Below are 21,363 nucleotides of genomic sequence, written 5' to 3' on the forward strand. Positions count from 1 at the left end.
AGTTGAATAGTCTAGAGCCCCACAACAGCAATCTGTAGTGTAAGCGTAAGTAAGTATAATCTCTCCAGAACATAAGACAAAGAATAATGAATACCAGGTTGAAATATCACAAGCTCCATGTCAGAGCCATTTAATAAACACATTTTCATAACTGTTTCTTGAAAAACTAGATAAAATATTTAGCATTGCTGATTTTAATTTATTTGAATCTAAGTAACTTTCATCCATATTAAAATATCAATTAATGTAAATACTTTATTATAAAACTATTATACAATTAAAATTTTTATTAGAGAAATGTATTATTCACATCCACAATTTCTTAAAAGTCTTTCTTATGAGTGCATTCCAAAAGAAATACACTAAAACATTACGAATGTTTCCTAGGGGTAAAAAAAAAAAAAAAAAGTTATGTTTCCTAGGGGTAAAAAAAAAAAAAAGTAGTATGATAATCCTATCAACCCAAAACATATTCTCATTATGTTTATTTCTTAAACATCAACATGTTCAAATACACTTGGTGAATAATGATCATTCATCTCCACAGTGGTATATTTCAGCAGAATGTTCCATGACTGGACAAGATAAACAGTCACATGTAAATTACTAAAGATACTTAAAGGGGTAAAAAAAAAAAAAAGTAGTATGATAATCCTATCAACCCAAAACATATTCTCATTATGTTTATTTCTTAAACATCAACATGTTCAAATACACTTGGTGAATAATGATCATTCATCTCCACAGTGGTATATTTCAGCAGAATGTTCCATGACTGGACAAGATAAACAGTCACATGTAAATTACTAAAGATACTTAAGTCTATTAAATGGAAGCTTACTTATAAAGTAATATAAAATGGATATTGGATAACAGTGATAAAAAATGTAAACAGAATTAAATGTTAATCCCTTCCCTGAAAAACAAAAGATAAAGCGCTTGTTTTATTAAAACAAAACATGAGCGTCAAAAAGATAGACACTGACTTTTTAAACTATATTTCCATATATAGATAAAGAAAATCTGGAACAGCTGATTCAGACTTCATTATGCTAAAATGTGCAAAAAATTTGGTAATATTTAAGTTTATTAAATTCATTATAGATGGGCCAATGCTACCCCACACACACCAAAAAAGCGCCTCTTGTCTCATTAAGATTCAAAATAGTGTTTAATTTTCTGAGCTTAAGAATTACTGAATCACTATGTAAATAATAACAGCCAAAGTCCATATTTATGAAAAAACATAAAACTAAACATTTTGTTATGACTGGAAATTCTACTTAAAAAAACAAAACAAACAAAAAAAAAAACCTCAAAACAACTATAGTCAATACCCATCTGGGAAGAATAGAAAAACATGAAGTCCCTGTGAAAAATACTTAGCTGATTCTAAATAAAAAATTAAAAACAATCAAATTATGCTATAACAAAATGCATATATATTTTAACATTATTCTGGTTTGACAGAGTTACCAAGCATGAAATTCATAGGGATCTGGTACTTACGTTTGGACTTGGGTATTTGCAAAGTACCCTCAGAGAGGACTAAGAAGGTTAAGATAAACACAAAATTTTTATACTTTTCTCTAACTACAAAAAAGGTGCTTGGATTTAAAAGTTTAATTTGTAAAAGTAAAAAAGGGAGGAAAAAGGTCTAACGATTTACAAGTACAAAACATTTTCCAGGAATATGGGAAAACTGGTCATTTAGATGTGTTGTTTGTTAGTGAATCAAAGTGCAAATGATGACAGCATAATAGCGAAAGTATTTGCAAATTTAATTCCAAAGTTCTAAATGTTTTCAATGACATCATTAGTCATTTTTTAAAAAGGTGATGAGTGTCAGATCTGGTGGTGGCATGGCAGTAACACAACTGGACTCACGTAGGAAAGGTCCTGGGTTCACATCCTGGGACCTCTCTGGGCATGCCAGGCGAGCATGCCTATCATCCAAGGCAGCTGAGTCAAGGGGTAAATCATAGCATATGGCCCTGGTGGAGATGCCTGGCTCTCTCTCCCCACCCCAAGAAGAAATAAAACAAACAAAAAGAAGTGGGGATCAATCAAAGATAACACTTAAAAATCTAATTTTTCCAGGAAAATTAACATTGCCACTGCCCCCATGAATTAAATTATAATTTCTCAGTTGAGTATGATATAAAACTGCTATGAGTAAGAGTGTAAAAGCAAGGATGTAAATACACACCTACATACATTATGCACTAATTTATACAGAAGAGTTTTGGTAAAACATAATTCGGTATTGTCTTTCATTGCTTCACTGAATTCTAAGAAACATTACTTTTAACAACACACATTTGCTACTATTTAAATGGGGACATAGATGAATTTTAAAGAAAAAAATTCTCAAAACTTAAGAGAACTAAGTTTGAATCATCTACCTTTTTGAAGCTGCAGATAGAGAAAAAGGTAGCATGTACTTTTGTGACACTCCTTACATTGTATGAAACAGGTATTTCAAGTTTTTCATAAATCAAAGATTTTAAAAGAAAATGTCTTATTCCTTGAAAATAACTTTCTTTTCTCCTAACCTTGGTAAGAATAATTAGTGCCCTCAATTTCAAGATTTTCGTTGCTGCTGCTGTCTATTTCAATTACCTTTTCATTAAGTATAATATTTTGAAATGTATATATAATAAAAGAAGGGAAAAAATCTGCTTTTGGAATGTAACAATTCTGAATCATTTCACTAAGAAGCACCTTTTAGTATGCTGGTCTGAACTTTTACTATAAAACCTAAACAGTACATATTCCTGAAGTAGAATTTTCTCCAGTTTTAATAACTCCAGAGTAATACTAAGAACATCAACCTGTGCTTTCTAGATTTTTGTAGGTGTTTTAATAATACAATAGTTTAACTATGGCTCATCGTCAAGGTTGGGTGGACAAAGATTTTATGACAAACTGGCTACAGAAAGCCAACTAAACTCTTTAATGACTGAATAATGGTTTATATTTTGCTTGAGCCAAATAGATGTTGAAGCCATGTACCACCACATTCCCTGTTTAACATTCCTAAGTTTCTTTATTCTTCATAGCTTTATAATGAACAAATAATTAGTTTTCCTGAGTAAGATTATAAAAAAGTTAACCTTTCTACCAAAAGTATTAAGACAAATAAAATAACTCACAATACAAATTTTTACACAGCATTACAAGTGCAGAGCTACTGACTGCTGCTCTTCATAACGATTGGCCCACCCCTTCCAAAGACTGCTGCAAAGGATTCAATTGTCTAAAATACTTCGAAGTACAGAGATTAAATGTTTTAGCCCATAAACATATCCCTCATCTATTGTGTTGCTAGGGAACACATGAGCAAAATCTATCATTCGCACTTCTACTTCTGCAATCTCTTGGCAACCAGTGGGAAGATGGTAGAAAACTTTTTCCAGTTGGGAAAGTACATTTCCGTTTAAATGTTCCTGTGACAAGCTTTTCCACCCATTGTCTTGCTCCGTATTTTCAACTTTCAATGAAGTTTGACTGTGATGCTTTTTTGAATACAACTTCCTGTGACGAGCATACATCTTGGACAAGCTTTTGCCTACTGAAGTCTCTATTTTTCCATTTGCTGTGGAGCTTAGCATGTGAAAGTTATTATTGTACTCCAGTAGTTCTGTGTCTGACAGTTGTCCTTTGGACAAAAACTTTTCTGCCAAAGTTCTGTCATTCAATTTTGTAGTGGTTGGCTGAGATGAACCTTCATAAACGAACAGTAATGAACTTGCATAAAAGTTAAGCTGCTTCTGGTTTTCAAACCACTGCAGAATTTTCTCAATCTTCTGAATACTGGCAGTAATTGCATCTTTTCTTAAGCAGAACCCATTATGAAAAAACCTGGAGACTCCTATAAATTAAAAAATTAGAATTATAATCAAATTATAAAATAGCTATCATTTAAAAAGCAAACTCATGAACAGAAGTTTTTTTCCATCATTCCTTATAATTAACTGAATTCTAAGAACTCTAGTCAGGCATAGAAATTTAGACTTCAACTTAAATTTCAGTGAAGATGCTCTTAATAGAAAACATTTAAATGACATTAGTGTAAAGTGAAATGTCCTATTTAGATAAAAAAAGAAATTTAATACAGATATACTAGCAGTTTAGCTCTACCTATGTATTCTTTTAATAAACGTGATTTGCTATCCACTTACTATCATTTGCTATCATGAAGGATTTTCCTGTTTGTTAAATCACATGGAAGAGGGAATCTAAAATCTACAGTCAAATTCTAACCATTCTTAAAGATGTCAACAGCCCATTACTAAATACTAAACCTTCAGTCAACTTTTATTTCTCAGTAATATTGATTAAATCACTCTTGTCCACAAAAGGTAAGCTCACTTTGGGGATTGGTACTCCTCCAGACTGAGTAGATTATGGAAAATTAAGATTTTAAAATGTTTTAACCTGTCAGATTAATAGGCCTTTATAAAAAACATGACTATTTTATCATATGTGAGAATATATTAAATATATATCATTTGATTTCTGTTTTTAAGTACCTTATTCTCCCACTTTGGCACAGAAACTGTTCAAAAATATACTCATACAGGACAAATTATTAGCCTGGGAGAATATTTTGAAAACAGCCAAGTCAAATATTATCTTTCTGTTGGCTAAACACACCAGGGCAAATACTAATGGTCAGTCTCACACTGTGAATGTTTGTTTTCTATACATAAAAAATTCTTCTAATAAACTCTATAAACTATAAACTCTTATGTATCTTCACTGAACCAAAAGTAAACTTTTATTATTTCCAGATACCAAAGGTATTGTTCCTTTGTAATACATTAGCCACAACTATTTATAAGAATATATGTCATCAGATTGTATCTAAATCAGTTTAATGCCACTTGATTAGTCATTATGTATCTGTACAAGCTTAAGGCTCAACTATACATAGGAAATTTCCATTAAAAAATACATTACATGCTACAACATCCATTTCTAATGTAACAAGTCCTTTTAATATACTATGATCTATAATTTTTATTTAAAATAATTTTAAAGACAATCTCCAGTTCCAGTATTGAGCTAGCTGTTTGGTTCACAAATGTTCATTATTTTTTAAAAAGTGTATTAACAAGAACTGAATAAAGATGCAAAACAGGGCCATTCTTGGTCCCCAAGGATTTGGTATATCATGAACCAGGGATTTTATAATCCAATTATGTAAATCTAAATTTTGCTTAAAAAAAAAAAAAAAGATTGTTAATCAAATCATTATTCAAAAAAAAAAAAGGACTCAAAATTAAACTATTAGGTTGTTGGGAAAGTTACAACATATATTTCTGTTTTTCTATGCAAAAATACATCATAACTTTCCTAATAATGCAATACTTTTAGAATTATTTTGTTAACTGTCCAATTATAAGAGCATTGTTTTTAAAATTCTTACCATCCCTTATAGTTTCTTTTGTTAAGCTTCTTCCATAATGTTGGTTTTGTGTCTCATAGCTATCAGAATGAACATGATAAACCTGTCAAAAAAAAGCAGTGAATATTAAAAAACAAATAGTTTTTGACCATGTGGCGTTTATCCCAGCAATGCACGAATGGTGAAAGATGAGCTACACTCAAATACAGCCCATAGCCTGGCAGTTAAGGCAGCTGGCCCCATGGTTAAAAGTCCTGGACCCGTCGGCATGGAAAACCACACCAGGCACATGTGCATGCATGGCCAAAATCCTGAAAGGCAGAAGAGAAGGAATGGCAGTGTGACCATTCCCCATGGGGAGATCTTTCTTGCCTTCTATCCCTCTCAATCTCTCTGTTTAGCAAGCACACACACCCTCTAGCAAACTAAAGACAAAAAAAAAAAAAAAAAAGATGCGATATACTCATATAATTCATGTTAATAGATGCAAAAGGAAATAAATATATATATTCATATCAATGAATGCTGAAAAGGCATCTAACAAATTCAATACCCACTACTGATGAAAATTCTTTTATTTCCAATATAATAATAATCTCTCTCAATCCACAAAAAGCAGATAATGGTGTATACTGGAAAGTAAACTAAAAAAGAAATATAAACAATAACCATGTGAAATGGTGATTGGGCACAAATTAGTAAATAGAAAATAAGCTTTCAGATATACAAATAACTAGTTAGAAATTTTAATGGAAAAAACACCCCATTTATAAATTTTAAAAAAGGGACACATAGAAATAAACTAAGTATAAGAACTGTATGACAATTTAAAAACATTTCTAAGACACACACCCATGTCCTTAGAAAAGATGATTCATATCATAAAAGAGATCAGTTCTACCTAAGTTTATTTACAACTAAAGTGTGATTATAACAAAACCACCAACAATTTTTAACCCTAAAAGCTAATTCTGAAGTCTACACAGAAAAACAAAAGGAGCCAGGAAAACCCAAAATAAGATTAATAAGGCAGAACTAACTTTATTATCCTACCAGATTTTGAAAGGTATTTTAGAATCAAACATGTGTGAGAATTTAGTATGTGACAATGAGATTTTATGTGAGTGAAAAAAGATAGATTACTTCATGGTTTAGGTCTGATTAGTAATGATCTGGAAAAACCAGTAAGACATATTCATACCTCATACCTAATGTCAGAATAACTGCAATATAACAAAGACCAAAAAGCACAAAGTAAAATTTTAAAAAGGGCTCCCTAATACACGAATAATTGATAATTAGCAAAGGCATTTTCCAACCAAAACTGAGAAATTTCCACTATGCACAATACGGTTTTTTTAATGTCCAGTGTTTTTGCAATGAAGAAATCAAAAGACAAATAGACAAACAAGAAAAATTATTTAAATGTGTGTAATGAACAAAGGGAATGTCATACTTATTGGAAAATGAACAAAGGATCTGAAGAGTTCACAGAAATCAAAAGAAATTAAAAGCTTTCAAACATACCAGGAGCACAGCTCTTTGCCCCGTCAGCCCCATGGTACAACAGTTAGGAACTATCCAGATGAAGCCAGATCCCACATAGCCAAACAGGGTTCAAATCCTCACCCTGCCCAACTAGCATGTGTATGTCCAGGACCTGAGAGAATGGGGAACTAGAGGAAGGACTACAGCATGACCAGGCCCAATGGGGGATGCCCTTTCTCTATCTTCGTTTTCAAGTTTGTCCTTAGTGAGGGCTCTATTTCATAGGATGACAGAGCAGAAACCAGACCGAAATACCTAGTGAAAATGTTAGTGGAAATAACTACTTTGGTTGTAATGAGGAGAAACGTTAAATCTGAAGCTAGAGAACACAGTAAGATAAAAGTGGGGCTTTGATGTTTGATTTTTAAAAAACCAAGAGTAATTTAAACATATTTAAAACAAAGGAAAAGAGCCAGTAAAGGGAGACAGAAGTTGAAGACAGAAAGACAAGAGCTTCTCTTGAAGAGACAATGGGGGAATGACATTCAGAGGGAATAACTGTCCTTAGAAGGATGGAAAATTCTTTTTTCCTAAAGTTAACTTCATGAGTGAGAAAAAGAGACAGAAACCCAACAAAGTTTTGACACTGTGCTCCACCCCCAGTATTCAGCTAGTCCTGGATCCTGTGCACATGTACGCTTGGTGTACTTAAGGAGGTCCCCAGACTTGAACCAGGAACCTCCTTGTGTAAGATTGCAAAATGCTCACAGAGCATCTTGTTTTATCATTGTGCTGCCACCTGGTCTGAAACTTCAGTATGTCAGAAAGGAATGAAGAGAAAATGAAAGCAATAGCAGGTAAAGTATGTACATCTGTTAGCAGGAATTGAGGAAAACTTGGTTTGACGATTTTTGTTTTGCTTTCTGAAGTAAAGTCATATGCTGAAAGTGAGAAGGAAAGTGAGAAGAGGGTGACAGACTTGAAAATAATGGAGATTTAAATAGTTGCCAGTCAGATTCCTATGGGATGTTCATTTCTTCTATATTTTAACATTATTCCATTACCCTTTTTTCCTTTTCTATATATTCATATTTAATTACAGATTTCTAAGTGAAATAACTGCTTGAACAATTTCTCTGATTTACAAACAGAATATCAAACTGTGCTGTTACCATTACATTAATAATCACTCTATAACATTACTATTTATTAACCTTCCTATTCAAAATTCAAGAGGAAAATCCATACATTGTCTTACATGATGAATTTCAAAACTACCCACTATGCCTATATACGTAAGCAATCATTTGGTAAATTCAAAAATGTTTAACCTTCACATCTACAAGACATTTATTTATAGGCATTTATTCCACATTAGTTCTTGACTGTAACATACTGTTTGCAAAATGGACTCAAGAATTTTTCCTATCCTTGTGTATATTGTCATCCACATAATGGCGCTGCTCGATTCCCCATCATCAAAAGAGTCTTTAAGAGGTGTTTACCTTAGGCACGTGGTCTCACCAGAGAGAGAGAGACAATGAGAGGGAAAGGGGGAAATAACTCCCCCAGGGGAGACGGTCATGCAGCTCTCGGGTTCTTAGGCGTGCACACGTGTGTGCATGCACATATACACACACACCCTACCAGATCCAGGGTCTTGAACCACTGTCAGCCACATGGGAGTCCACTGATGTAACTGTTATGCCACCTGCAGACCCCAGGAGGGGAATCTGGATGACCCTGTGTAAGACTTTGACCCATAAAATTTCACATAAGTGACATCAAGTAAGATAAGTGAAAAAACTGTGTACCAGAGCCCAACTCAAGTTGCCAATCTGTAGACCTTTTTTTTTTTTTTTTAAGATATTTTCTTATTTAGGTCTAGCAGTTAGCATAATGGCTATGTTGCTGGACTACCATGTAGTCGACTATAGCTCAAGTCCTAGACTGGTGGCTTAAACTCACGCGCAGTGTGCGTGCATGCCCAAGAACCAGAGAGGAGAATAGAGGAGAAGGGATTGCCGTGGCCATTCCCCCCAGGGGGTGATTTTCTCACTTTCTGTCTCTATGTCTCTCTTGCGAGTGCACACGCCCTATAGCAAAGAAAAAAAAAATTCTCAAAAAAGTTTTTAACTTTATTTTTTGTTTATTTATTTTAATTTGACCAGAAAGGGAGGGAGGGGGGTGGGGGGGAGAGAGAGAGAGAAAGCAAGCCGCCAAGTCCAGGACTCGAACTGTCCTGGGCCACGTGGAAGTCCAGCATCTTTCACCTGTCAGCCCCAACAATCCATAGACTTGTGAACAAATAAAACTGTCTTAAATTGCAAAGTTTAGAGTAAGAAGGTGCCATTCCGAAAGAATGAAAAGGGGCTGGCACAGGTGGCCGCTGCCCTGGGAGGGAGGGGGGAAGTGCCTCTCTCCGGGGCGAGGCCGCATTGGCGGATTGATACATGGTAAAGAGGCACCGGTGTCTGGCAGAGCCGGTGTGAGACAAAGAGGAAGAGACAATCTTTCCCCGCTCCCCCACATGGATAATCAAGAGTTTTGGCCAGACCTTTGCACGAGAACACCAAGTTACTGAGGAGCCCAACAAAAAGCACAGCCTATGGTGTTGAAACGGACTAATAAGGAACTTAGTAATTTGGCCCATGAGCCTCCAGCACAGTGTCCTGCAGGTCCAGTTGGGGAAGATATGTTTCTTTGGCAAGCCACAATTATGGACGTAATGACAGCCCATATCAAGGCGGTGTATTCTTTTTGACCATTCATTTCCCTCGGTGTATTCTTTTTGACAATTCCTTTTCCTACAGACTACCCCTTCAAACCACCTAAGGTTGCATTTACAAGAATTTATCATCCAAATATTAACAGTAATGGCAGCATTTATCTTGATATTCTAAGATAACAATGGTCTCCTGCTCTAACTAGTTCTAAAATTCTTTTATCCATTTGTTTACTTTTTGTGATCCAACCCAGATGACAACCCCCTTGTGCCAGAGAGTGCACAGATCTATAAAACAGAGGTAAGTAGAACAGAATATCTCGGGAATGGACTCGGAAGTATGCCACATGATGCTACCTTAAAATCAGAATAACCTGCAGTATAGCTGGAGTAAACTTTAAATTACTGTTCCTTTTTTGATCTTCTTATCCAGCTGCTCCCCTAGCAGGTCTCATCTTTTTTTTATTATTATTTTTTACCTCCCTCCATTCATTCACATGCTCATCTGAGAAGACTTGCTCTTCCAGCTTTGGCCAATAACTGCTTTTAGAAACTGTAAAGTAGTTATAAGAGAACAGTTGCCCAAGAGTCAGAATTTTTTAAAAAAATAGAGCATGCGTATTACATGGCCCATGTCTTCTCTCTAACTTGATTATGAGACTAAAACCATTCCTCACTGCTCTTACATGCTGAAGAAACCATCTGAGGGGGAGGGAGATGGAGGCTCAGTTGTCACATCAAAGGAAGCAGCATTATTCTGGCAGCATCCATTCTTGATTAAGCCTTCCACTGTTAGAGATTTGAGGTTACATGATATACTTTATGCTCATAATTTATATGGCTGGAAAATTGGTACTGAATTTATAGCATCGGCAGAACAGAAAATGTGATGTATTTTATGCATGTCAGTAAAGGAAGGGACCTGCTCTTGTTCTAAAGAGACTGGAGACTGGAAGCCAAACACCCTTTGAATTCCAAAATAGAGTCAAACATTTTGTAATTTTCATTTAAATTGTTAGGAGGCTTGGAGCTATTAGTTACTCTATCTTCCAATACACTGTTTAATATAGCACTGAGTGGAACTAGCTGTTAGCCTAATGGCTATGTCGCTGGACTCCCATGTAGTCAACCATGGTTCAAGTCCCAGACCCAGTGGCTTAAACTCACATCGGGCACATGTGCGCACATGCCCAAGATCTCAAGAGGAGAATGGAGGAGAAGGGACTGCAGCATGGCCATCCTCTCTACAGGGGGATTTCTCGCTTTCTGTCTCTCTGTCCCTCTGGCGAGTGGAAGCACTCTATAGCAAAAAAAAACTCTCCAAAAAACTAAATAAATAAATAGCACTGAGTAAATGATGTAAGTTGTCAATGGATGAGTGATCAACTAATAGTTCTGCTAGTAATTGATTTTTCTACAATTAGTTGCATAAACAAAAATAAATAAATTGCAAAGTTTAAAGTAATGCTTTAAAACAATGACTTAATTTTTAATTTCTCTACTTTAAAAATATAGAAAAGTTACTAATACATATACTTAGCACTATTCTCATGGGAAAAACCATAAATACTATCATGTTTACTTTTAGTACTTATTTTGTACTTTTATTAAAACTTCTTTAAAACAAAATTAACAGGCACAGTCTTGAGGTTCAGCCATTGGTTTGTTTATTTATTAACTACCTATTACGTGTCTGGACCATTAAGACACTGCCGACAATCAGTGAACAAGAGAGATAAAAGTTCCTAGCCACACAGAGTTATATACTGGAGAGTTATCAACAACCCGATTCTAAAATACATTATCTTCTGATATATTAGTATTATCATGACATTCATTATTTTCAAGGGAAGAACATGTAAAGATAAAAAGTGAATATTATACTAGTGATCACTCTTACCCTCATGCCAAGCACCAAGAACCCAATCTCTTCCATCAATGGATACTTGCTGACCTGTTGCTGGATCTTCTCAGGTGAGGCAAAAGGGTCATAGCTTTTTCGCCCTATCTTTACATCCATTATACAGGGCTTATTAAATTTATGGGTCACATCTTCCAGTTTTAAGTACAAATCTGTTATTAAGGAAAAATCTGAATTAGTAATAGGCAAATATATTACTATTCAAGTAACTGCTGGGGGGGAAGGGAAATGAGGAAATTCTAAAACAGAAAAAGTTAAAATATATCTAGAGTCAACAGTTGAAAAAAAAAAATGGCCAACAAATGTATTAGTATCTCAGGGCTTAAATAATACTAAACAGGCATTTAAGTAATAGTCATAAGCAAAAGGTGTACATACAAAGTTTCCAAGAACATTAACAAGACAATGAGGGGCCAGGGCCACAGCACCAGCACTTAGGCCCTGTACAGTTAAATCAGATCCGACAGGTCCGATTATAACGTGACTCCTCACCCCAGTGGCTGGGAGTGTGCGCGTGCATGTCCAAAATCCTGATGGGATGGAGCAGTGGAAGAGAAAGGACTGTGGCATGACCACATCCCACTGGAAGAGCTCTCACATGTTCTCTTTCTCTTTCTAGTGCGTGCACATGCCCTCTAACAGGTTAAAAAAAAAAAAAAAAGATGAAAAAAGAAAAAAGCTGTGAGATTATTTTAAAAGCTATTTCACGGGCCAGCAGATGACATAGTGGTTACACACATGGTCAACAGTGGTTCAAGTTCCAGACCCAGTGACTTGAAAATCACACCAGGTACATGTGCGTGTGTGCACAATGTCTTGGGAGGAGAAGGGACTGTGGTGTGGCCATCCCCTCTGTGCGTGTGCGTGTGCGCGTGTGTGTGTGTGTGTGTAGAGTGGTTTCTCATTTTACCTCTCACTATTTTTGTCTCTCACTCCCACTCTCCAGAGAGTGCACGTGCCCTAAGGCAAAAATATCTGAAATAAATAAAAGCTATTCTAGAATACAGTCATGTCTTGAATATAACTTAAGCCATCTGTGACAGCAGATCTCCTATCTCAGTAATTTTTTAAAGAATTACTTAACTTTATTTGCTTTAATTTGACCAGAGAAAGATGGAGGGAGGGAGGGAAATGAGAAAGCAAGCTGCCAGGTCCCAGACTTGAACCGCAGTTAGCCACGAGGGAGTCCAGTGTCCTTAACCATCATACCACCTGCAGACCCTCATTTGAAAAATTTTTAAATTCTTCATTTGAAATTAATATTAGGGATAAAGCTTTACCCTAGAGTAGACAAGAGAAGTGTAAGCTAAGAGAGGGTAAATTAATCAAAAACAATAATCACTGCCAAGCACACATTCCCGTCTTACTACTTTCAAAGGAAAAACAAGTATCTTGCTTTTCAGAACACTAGACTCCCCAAAAGTAGGTCTGTAAATCCCTTTGGTATCCTGCGTATGTCTTTCCACAGAAAACTTAAGTGGAGGTGTCTAATATTATAAAAGCCCTAGTTATCACATACAACTGCACTTCTTACACTTTTAGCCTACCTTTTTTATTTACTAAGAGATTTTTGCTATAGGGTGCATGCATGCACTGGAGAGGCGGAGACAGAGACAGAAAGCGGGAAATCACCTCCCAGGGTGGATGGCCAAATCCCTTCTCCTCCATTTTCCTCTCGGGATTTTGGACCTGCCTGCACATGCATCTGGCATGAGTTTCAAAGCCTCCGAGTCCAGAACTGGAATGGCGGTTGACTACATAGGAGTCCAGTGACATTATCATTATGCTACCTGCTGGTCCCTACACTTTTAGCTTAAAGCAAGATTCTAGGTCCGCTGAAGGAAAAAGAGAAGAAATTCTTTTAAATTCTCTTTTCCTGAATAAGAGAATACTCTCAAGTTCTGAATGATACTGATTCATTTTTAAGTTATGAATGTAATAAGCATTTCTCCTAAAAATTAATCACAAAGACAGAAAAGACTACATAACTTTCTACCTTTATGCCAAGTAGGGTTAGGGAGAGTATGTATCTTCCCTGAATTAAATTAACAGGGTACCCATGGTAATAGAAAGAAGCCTTTACCCTCTCAAGTCCTTTCTTTGTCCCTATCCCTCCAATATTAGCATAGTAATTAAATAACAAAGAAATTCCGAACTAAAAGTGAAAACAACCCAATTTGAGCATGAAAGTCTTAAAGTTCTCACATTTAAGAGGCATAAGTCTGAGACCAGCAGATGGCTTAATGGCTACATCGCTGGACTCCCATGTAGTCAACCGTGTTTCAAGTCCTGGACCTGGTAGCTTAAATTCACGCCACGCAAGTATGCGTGTGTGCCCAGGATCCCAGAGGAGAATGAAGGATAAGGGATTACGGTGTGGCCATCCCCCTTCAGGGGTGATTTCTTGCTTTCTGTCTCTCTGTCTCTTTCTGGTGAGTGCACATGCCCTATAGCAAAAACTTCTCAAAAAAATAAAGAGGCATAAATCTCCTTCAAAGGATAAGAGATAAAAAGATTAATTTCACATCTTAGTCAAAAGGTTATGACTATGTAGAAGTAGGTTAAGTTGGGGACGAAGGTGGTGTAGTAAACTAGACTCCTACATGGCCGACCTGCGGTTCAAGTCCCAGACCAAATGGCTTGCTTCCTCACTTTCCCTCTTTCTCTCTCTCTCTGTCCCTTTCTGCTCAAATTTAAATAAATTAATTAATTAAGTTAAATACAATAATTACTTAAAAAAAAAAAAAACAGGTAAAGTTAAGACCAAACGTGACTAAAAAGGAATTACAGTACAAGAGAACAACATTGAAATACACAAAAGAGGTCTTCACACTTGAAAGGAAGGTGCTCACAGACAGACTTCAACGGACAAGAGAAAACAAAGGTCTAGGCGTGGATGAGAAACTGGTGAAAGTGAAGTGATGGGACAGGTGGGAATATCCTGGTAAGAGACTTGGAACCCACTCAACCTTCTCTGCACTAAACGATAACCACAGGATGGGAGAAGACGGGAAGGAAGGAGGACACGATCGTTTCCCTCGGATTTTCTCCTCTCATCTCCAGCCACCTTGAGAAAAAGGGAAGGAAATAGATGCACTGTCTCTCTCTATAGCCATAAAAGAATTTCAGTAACATGGCTTGTATTTCTAAACACAAAACTAGATTAAGATTAGATCCATGGCATTCAGAAATTAATTATCATCAATTTGTAGTCAAGAGACTCAGAAAATCTTGAGATGAGGCTGTGAGAAAGGCAGAAAGTGAACCCAGCTATCACATCATGTTATCTCCATGCAGTTATTTTGTTTGTCAGTTTGACAGTAAGTTCAAACAAATACACTGTTTCTTTATGATAAGATACAGATGACAGAGAGCAGAGAAGGGACTTTGTAAGTCTAAACATAAATCCTTATTTCTTCCTTTCTTGGAAAGGAAAGAAAACAACAAGCGCAAACTTCATATATGCTACGAGTACAATAAATGTTTGCTGAGTGAATGAGTGTTTGCCTTTCCCATTCCTCCTGCCAGTGGAACTCTGGCCTTGGCCTTCCTCATTCTGTAATAAATTGAGTCATACCTTCGGTAAACAGGGTGAAGTATCATGGGTTTTATTTGGCATTTATTTTGATGGGCCAAATGTGTTTTCCTTTATCTTACTTTCAGATTCTTGATATGCTTATATAACTGATATTTCCAAACAATTGCTAAATTATTTATTATTACCCTTCAGAAATAAAACTTAAGGCCTACTTACGACTGGTTTGGTGTTTTCTTCTAAGTTCTTTGGTCTCAAGTTTTTAAATGAAAGCAAGATTTGAAATTCTCTTTTCTTTCTAAGCTATAAAAATAAACATCAAAACCTCCTTTAGACATGCAGATTTCTTAAGAATGTAATATAATGTGAGGGAGTGTCAAAAAGTCCATGAAAAAAATATAGTTACAGTACAAGTTTATTTTATTTTATTTTATTTTATTTGGAGAGATTTTCACTGTAGGGCACGTGCGCTCGCCAGACAGAGAGAGACATAGAGACAGAAAGCGAGAAATCACCCCCCAGGGGGGATGGTCACGCCACAATCCCTTCTCCTCCATTCTCCTCTCGGGATCTTGGGCGCGCACGCACACGTGCCCGGCGTGAGTCTTTTAAGCCACCAGGTCCGGGATACGAACCGCGGTCGACTACGTGGGAGTCCAGCGACATAGCCATTACGCTAACTGCTGGTTCCCAAAGTACAAGTTTATTGTGGCTCAAAAATTTTCTAAATACATGGAATTTTTTCATAATATGTATTTTTCCGGGAGCAGCATATGTGTAATGGTTACACTGTCAGACTCTCATGTAGCCAACTGGGATTAGAGGCCCGGACCCAGCAACTTGAAATTCACACCAGGCTCGTGTGTGCGCATAACCAAAATCACAACAGGAGAATGGAGGAGAAGGGATTGTAGCATGACCATCGCCCCCAGAAGGTGATTTCTTGCTGTCTCTCTCTGTGTCTCTGGTAAGTACATGCGCCCTATAGCAAAAATCCTTTTATTTTTTTTTTTTTAAAGTGTATTTTCCACAAACTTTTAAAAAACTCCTTCTGTTTTTTTTTTTTGGAGAAGTTTTTGCTATAAGGCACGTGTGCTCGCCAGAAAGACAACAGAGAGATAGAGACAGAAAGCGAGAAATCACCCCCCAGAGGGGATGGCCACACTGCAATTCCTTCTCTTCCATTTTCCTCTCGGGATCTTGGGTACACACACACACGTGCCTGGCGTTGAGTTTAAGCCACTGAGTCTGGGACTCGAACCATGGTCGACTACATGGGAGTCCAGTGACACAGTCATTATGCTAACTGCTGGTCCCAGGAAAGCAGGCCACCAGGTCTGGGACTTGAACCACAGGTGGCCATGTGGGAGTCCAGCATCCTTAACCACCATACCACCTGGCAGCCCTTCCCTCTGTATTTCTAGCATCTTACCAGAAGTGTTTTCAATAAAGGTAAATGGAAAAATGGGGCATGATCTGAGCATTGAGATCTTCACTGATTTTTTTTTTTTTGCAGATCATCAATATAAGTAAACCTGAGATTACTGAAAAAATTACTTTTAGCAAATTCTTTCCCTGGAATAGAGCTTAATTCAAGGAAAGGCAGATCTTGAAATTCATGGTATTTCATGATCAAAGGCATCTTACTACAGGGTGGTCTCACTTACAATGCCACAGACTGAATAGCAGAGGACACCTTTCTGGCCAGGCCCCTCTGGGTATAGAGTAGAGTGGTATTTTTCCATTTGCAGGTCATAGCCCATTCCTGAATCACTGAGTTCAATTTAATGGGTTGTAACCAAAAGCTTTTTGAATGAAAAAGAAAAGAGAAAGGTAAAGTTCTAAAAGGTAACTAAGTAAGCCACATGTAGAACACTGGTAAAAATAAGCAGCACAGAGGCTAAGTCTAAGTCTTGTGACTGAGTTACATTAGCATACATGAACCTCAAGGTTATTTTGTACAGAAAACCAAAAAAGGTTGTTGACTAACTAGCAAGTTCTTAATTTTTAAATCTAGCTAGTAGTAATCCACAACCCTAAAATACCATTTTTAGTTCTTTTTGGCCCAGCCTGGTGGTATAGTCTACTGATTTGGGGTATGTACAAGAGTGCTCCTGGAGTCGAAAGCTGCTGGGCACAAATGCATCTGGTGTCTCTAAAGCTGTTGGATCTGGAACTCAGACACACAGTTGGCCACATGGGATCAGCTCCCTTAAACACTGGGCCACACAGCTGGCCCTAAATTTGCATTTTAATAAGACCATAGGCTTTTCTAAATCTATTTAAGTTTAAAACCCTTTCCCATCACAGAGAAATTCTATGCCTTATTTTATCTAGCTTATTCTAGCTTATTTTATCTCTGAGACTGTTTTTCAGTCTTCTGAAAAACACTGGTAAATTTAAAGCCTGCAGGTGGAAAATGGAGGAGGACAGGAAATAAGGCAGAAGTCATGTTTTTTTTTTTTTTTAATTACTCAGAATGGAGGCCCAGCCATGGAAATGTAGTATGAGCTGGCTCAGGCTGCCTGTAAGGCCTTACTCCCCAGCCCTTCTTAAAAGAAAAGTATGATGGTATGCACCTGGTCTATAGTCCCAGCTATGCAAATAACTAGGACAGGAAAATCACAGGATAGTAATACCCTGTCTTTCAAAATAAAAAAAGGGAGGTGGTAGCAACAGATGACATAATAGTTACATTACTGGACTTCCAAATAGTTGACAGCAGTTTGAGTCCCAGACCTGGTGGCTTAAAACTCACACCGGTAGCATGTGTGTGCATGCCCAAGATCCCAAGAGGAGAGGAGAGAAGAAGGGATTGCACCATGGCCATCCCTCCTGGGGGGTGATTTCTTGTTTTCTGTCTCTGTTTGTCTGTCACTCTGGCGAGCACATGCACAATATAGAAAAAAATCTCTCAAAAAAAGAAAAAAAGGATGGAGAGCTGGCAAGTGGCATGGGGGTTTAGGTGCTAGACTCCCACAGAGCCAACCATGGTCCCAGATCTGGCGGCTTGCTTTCTCACTTTCTTTCTCTGTTTCTCTCTGGTGAGCATATGTGCCCTGTACCAAATTAAATTATGATAATAAATTAATTAAATAAATGATTCTTTAAAAAATAAATAAATAAAAAGTAGAGAGGGTAGGAGAAGAATTTCTGCTTGAAATTCTTGCACAATGAATAGCAAAAACATCTGTAAATTAATTCAGTATTAAGTACAAGTATACTTTCTTTTTTCTTAATTATTTGATTTTATTTGATGTAATTTATTTTTCAATTTGACCAGGGAGAGACACAGAGAGAGAGAAAAAGAGAAAGCAAGCTGCCAAAACTCGACCTATGGAGTCCAGCGCCTTAACCACCATGCTACCTTTTGGTCCCACATATATACTTTCATCCTGTTACAACAGAAGATCATTTACTTGTATATCCAATTTAAGGAAATGATTACTAATAAGAGTTAGTAAGTTTTGTTTAGTGAAGTAGAAAGATCAAAAAGAGAGACAGACACATTGTTTTTGTTTGTTTGTTTGTTATTTCTAAAGGATGTATGCACTCTTCAGTAGATGGAGGTGGGGAGAGAAAGCCTCCACAACAGGGCATGGCCACACCGCAATCCTTTCTTCTCCACTTCTCCACCCATCCAGGTTTAGGTCAAGCACACATATGCACCAGCATGTTTATCAAACCACCTGGGCCAGGACTTGAATTGTGGTTGGCCACGTGGGATCTGACTCCCTATGCACAGCACTTAACCACTGCACTACAGGGACAGCCCTATTCTATATGTTTATAATACATACTAGGTGTAATTTTACATAAAGCCTTTTAAAATGTTATGTATCTTTTTTAAAGACTTATTTTATTTAACTTTATTTAGTTTTTTCTATTTTAAATTGACCAGAGAGGGACGGAGCAAGATAGTGAGAAAGCAAGCTGCCAGGTCTGGGACCCAAACCGTGGTCGGCCATGTGGGAGTCCAGCACCCTTAACCACTACGCCACCACTAAAACATGTAGTTTTAAGAGAAAAGATTACCGTTTGGTGCAGTGGGAGGTGACCAGATGCCATAATATTTTGGCAAATATCGTCGTAGCTCTTGAAGAACACAATCACTACAATCAGCAGCATAAACCTAAAACAAAGAAACATAATACTTATTAGTTTCTAATACTATTTTATAACTTCCCTGAACATTTCTTAAATAAAATGCAATACTACTGAATCATAATTTATCTAGTATGAGCTTCAACTGGAAATCTGAAATAAGCAAAAAGAAGATTACTGTGTGTCGCCGTGATAAACTACATACTATCTGGAGCATATTCTTCCTGGTTATCCAATTCTTCTCTTTCACTGTCCTTGTACTATTTTAAACTATGTGACTGGGTGACTTCTCACTTTCTCTCTCTCTGGTGAGTGCACAAATCCTATGACAAAAACTTAAAAAAAAAAGGGGGGGGGCGCACAACCAAAAAAAAAAAAAAAAAAACCCTCTTATTATGTCAAACCATGTTCATGCCAAATAGCTGTACACAACCTAAGTCTACAGGATAAATTCAAGTGTGGCAGACTCATCAAATATCCAGGTGTACACTTTATTTACTTCCTAGCCTCTCTGTTGAAATGTAAATAAAGGTGTTAGTCACTTCCAGGCCACTTTCAGGCCATGGTAATTAAAAGGAGGTGTGCCTTAATGTCCCTTCATTCCTAGCACAATGACCATGAGGGTGGAGTGTCCATGATAACCTAACTATAAGATGAAGTAGACTTTCACACACTGATCTAAAGAAAAGAAGTCCATGATATATTTATAAGTGAGAAAAGATGAAAGGCACATCACGCAAAAATACGTAAAGCAGGTTTATAAAATTAAATAAAACATGGGGGCAAGCAGGTGGCATGGTGACAGGTGGCACTGGACTCCCACATGGCCAACCACGATTCAAGTCCAGACCTTGCAGCTTGCTTTCTCTCTCTTTCTCTCTCACTCTCTGCTGAATGCATGTGCCCTATAGCAAATTAAATAATAATTAAATGAATAATTCTTTAAAAAATGTTTAAGAATTATCTTATTTAACTTTATTTATTTATTTATATTTATTTTAATTTTACCAGAGAGAGACAGACAGAGTGAGAAAGAGAGGGAAAGTGAGAAAACAAGCCACCAGGTCTGGGACTTAAATCGCGGTAAGCAATGCGGAAGTCCAGAGCCCTTAACCACCATGCTACTTGCCAGCCCCCCTTTTAAAATTTTAAGGAAAATGGGACCAGCAGTTGGCATAATGGCTATGTTGTTGGACTCCCATGTAGACGACCACAGTTCGAGTTCTGGACCCAGTGGCTTAAACTCACACCAGGCACTTGTGCATGTGTGCCCAAGATCCCAAGAGGAGAATGGAGGAGAAAGGATTGCGGCATGGTCACCCTCACAGGGGGGAGAGGTCTCACTTTCTGTCTGTCTCTGTCTTTCTGGCGAGCGCATGCACCCTACAGCAAAAATCTTTCCAAAAAAAATTTTTTTAAAGGAAAACAAGAATATGTATGTATTATCTCTGTAAAGCCAAGAAAAAATGATAGATATGCTCTTAAAACTATTCAGTTTAGATCTGAGATGGAAATGGAAGACTAACGAGGTAAACTTTCTCTTCTAACTTTAAATATTTTTAAAAAGTAGTGTCCCTGGCCTAGGTAGAATGACATCTGGCTAGTGGTGCCTATTATTATTAGCCAGGGACAAAGCAACCCATTGTTTATCTCACCTTGGCTTTTGGTCACTGACCATGCCTGGTTCGTATCTTGGACACATAGAATGAAATATAAGAAAAAAATAAATAAATGCATAAAGTAGTGGGACTGGTGTTTACTGCCACATGCCAGACAAAATAATCTAAAAACCTTTCTACTATATAACAAATCCCTAAATACATAGTTGAACCTCAATGAAAAAAAAAGAAAAAAAAAAAAGAAAATTCAGTCAGTAGACTAACAGTTAAGGGAACGAGATCCCACATGGCTGACCATGGTTTGAATCTTGGTCCTAGCAGTTTGAACAACATGGTGTATGCCCCAAATCCCAACAGGATGGAAGAATGGAGAAGGAATTGTGGTGTGACCAGACTCCCTTGGGAGGGGTTTTCTCCCTCTTCCATTTTTTTTTCTGTCTCCCCTTTGGCAGTCAAGCTGATCAAAAAAGAGAAATGGCAAATAAACAATAACGGGGGAAAAAAGTCCTAACTAAATACAGCAGAGATTTTTTTTTTTTTAAGTTCCTATACGGAACT

The 21,363-nt window shown here is 37.0% G+C and overlaps 1 protein-coding gene, 1 non-coding gene and 1 pseudogene across 4 annotated transcripts in view; 2 read left to right on the forward strand and 1 right to left on the reverse strand.

Annotated features, from left to right (window-relative positions):
• Positions 1 to 802: 802 nt before the first annotated feature.
• IPMK (inositol polyphosphate multikinase) overlaps positions 803 to 21,363 on the reverse strand; it is a 62,395-nt gene continuing 41,834 nt past the window's right edge. For all 3 annotated transcript variants that reach the window (XM_006147053.2, XM_014587269.2, XM_027771262.1), the window contains 4 exons: positions 19,118 to 19,214; positions 11,527 to 11,699; positions 5,435 to 5,516; positions 803 to 3,874 (listed from right to left, as the gene is read on the reverse strand). In XM_006147053.2, coding sequence (XP_006147115.1) covers positions 3,252 to 3,874; positions 5,435 to 5,516; positions 11,527 to 11,699; positions 19,118 to 19,214 — 975 coding nt within the window. In that variant the 3' untranslated portion in view covers positions 803 to 3,251. The remainder of the gene's footprint in view (positions 3,875 to 5,434; positions 5,517 to 11,526; positions 11,700 to 19,117; positions 19,215 to 21,363) is intronic.
• Positions 9,296 to 10,242, forward strand: LOC102495266 (ubiquitin-conjugating enzyme E2 D3-like; annotated as a pseudogene).
• Positions 20,757 to 20,890, forward strand: LOC114007578 (small nucleolar RNA SNORA48). The gene has a single exon (XR_003549183.1). It is a non-coding gene; the product is annotated as a small nucleolar RNA SNORA48 (small nucleolar RNA).

Source organism: Tupaia chinensis, unplaced genomic scaffold (assembly GCF_000334495.1).
Source record: "Tupaia chinensis unplaced genomic scaffold, TupChi_1.0 Scaffold000199_1, whole genome shotgun sequence".
NCBI classification, from domain to species: Eukaryota; Metazoa; Chordata; class Mammalia; order Scandentia; family Tupaiidae; genus Tupaia; species Tupaia belangeri.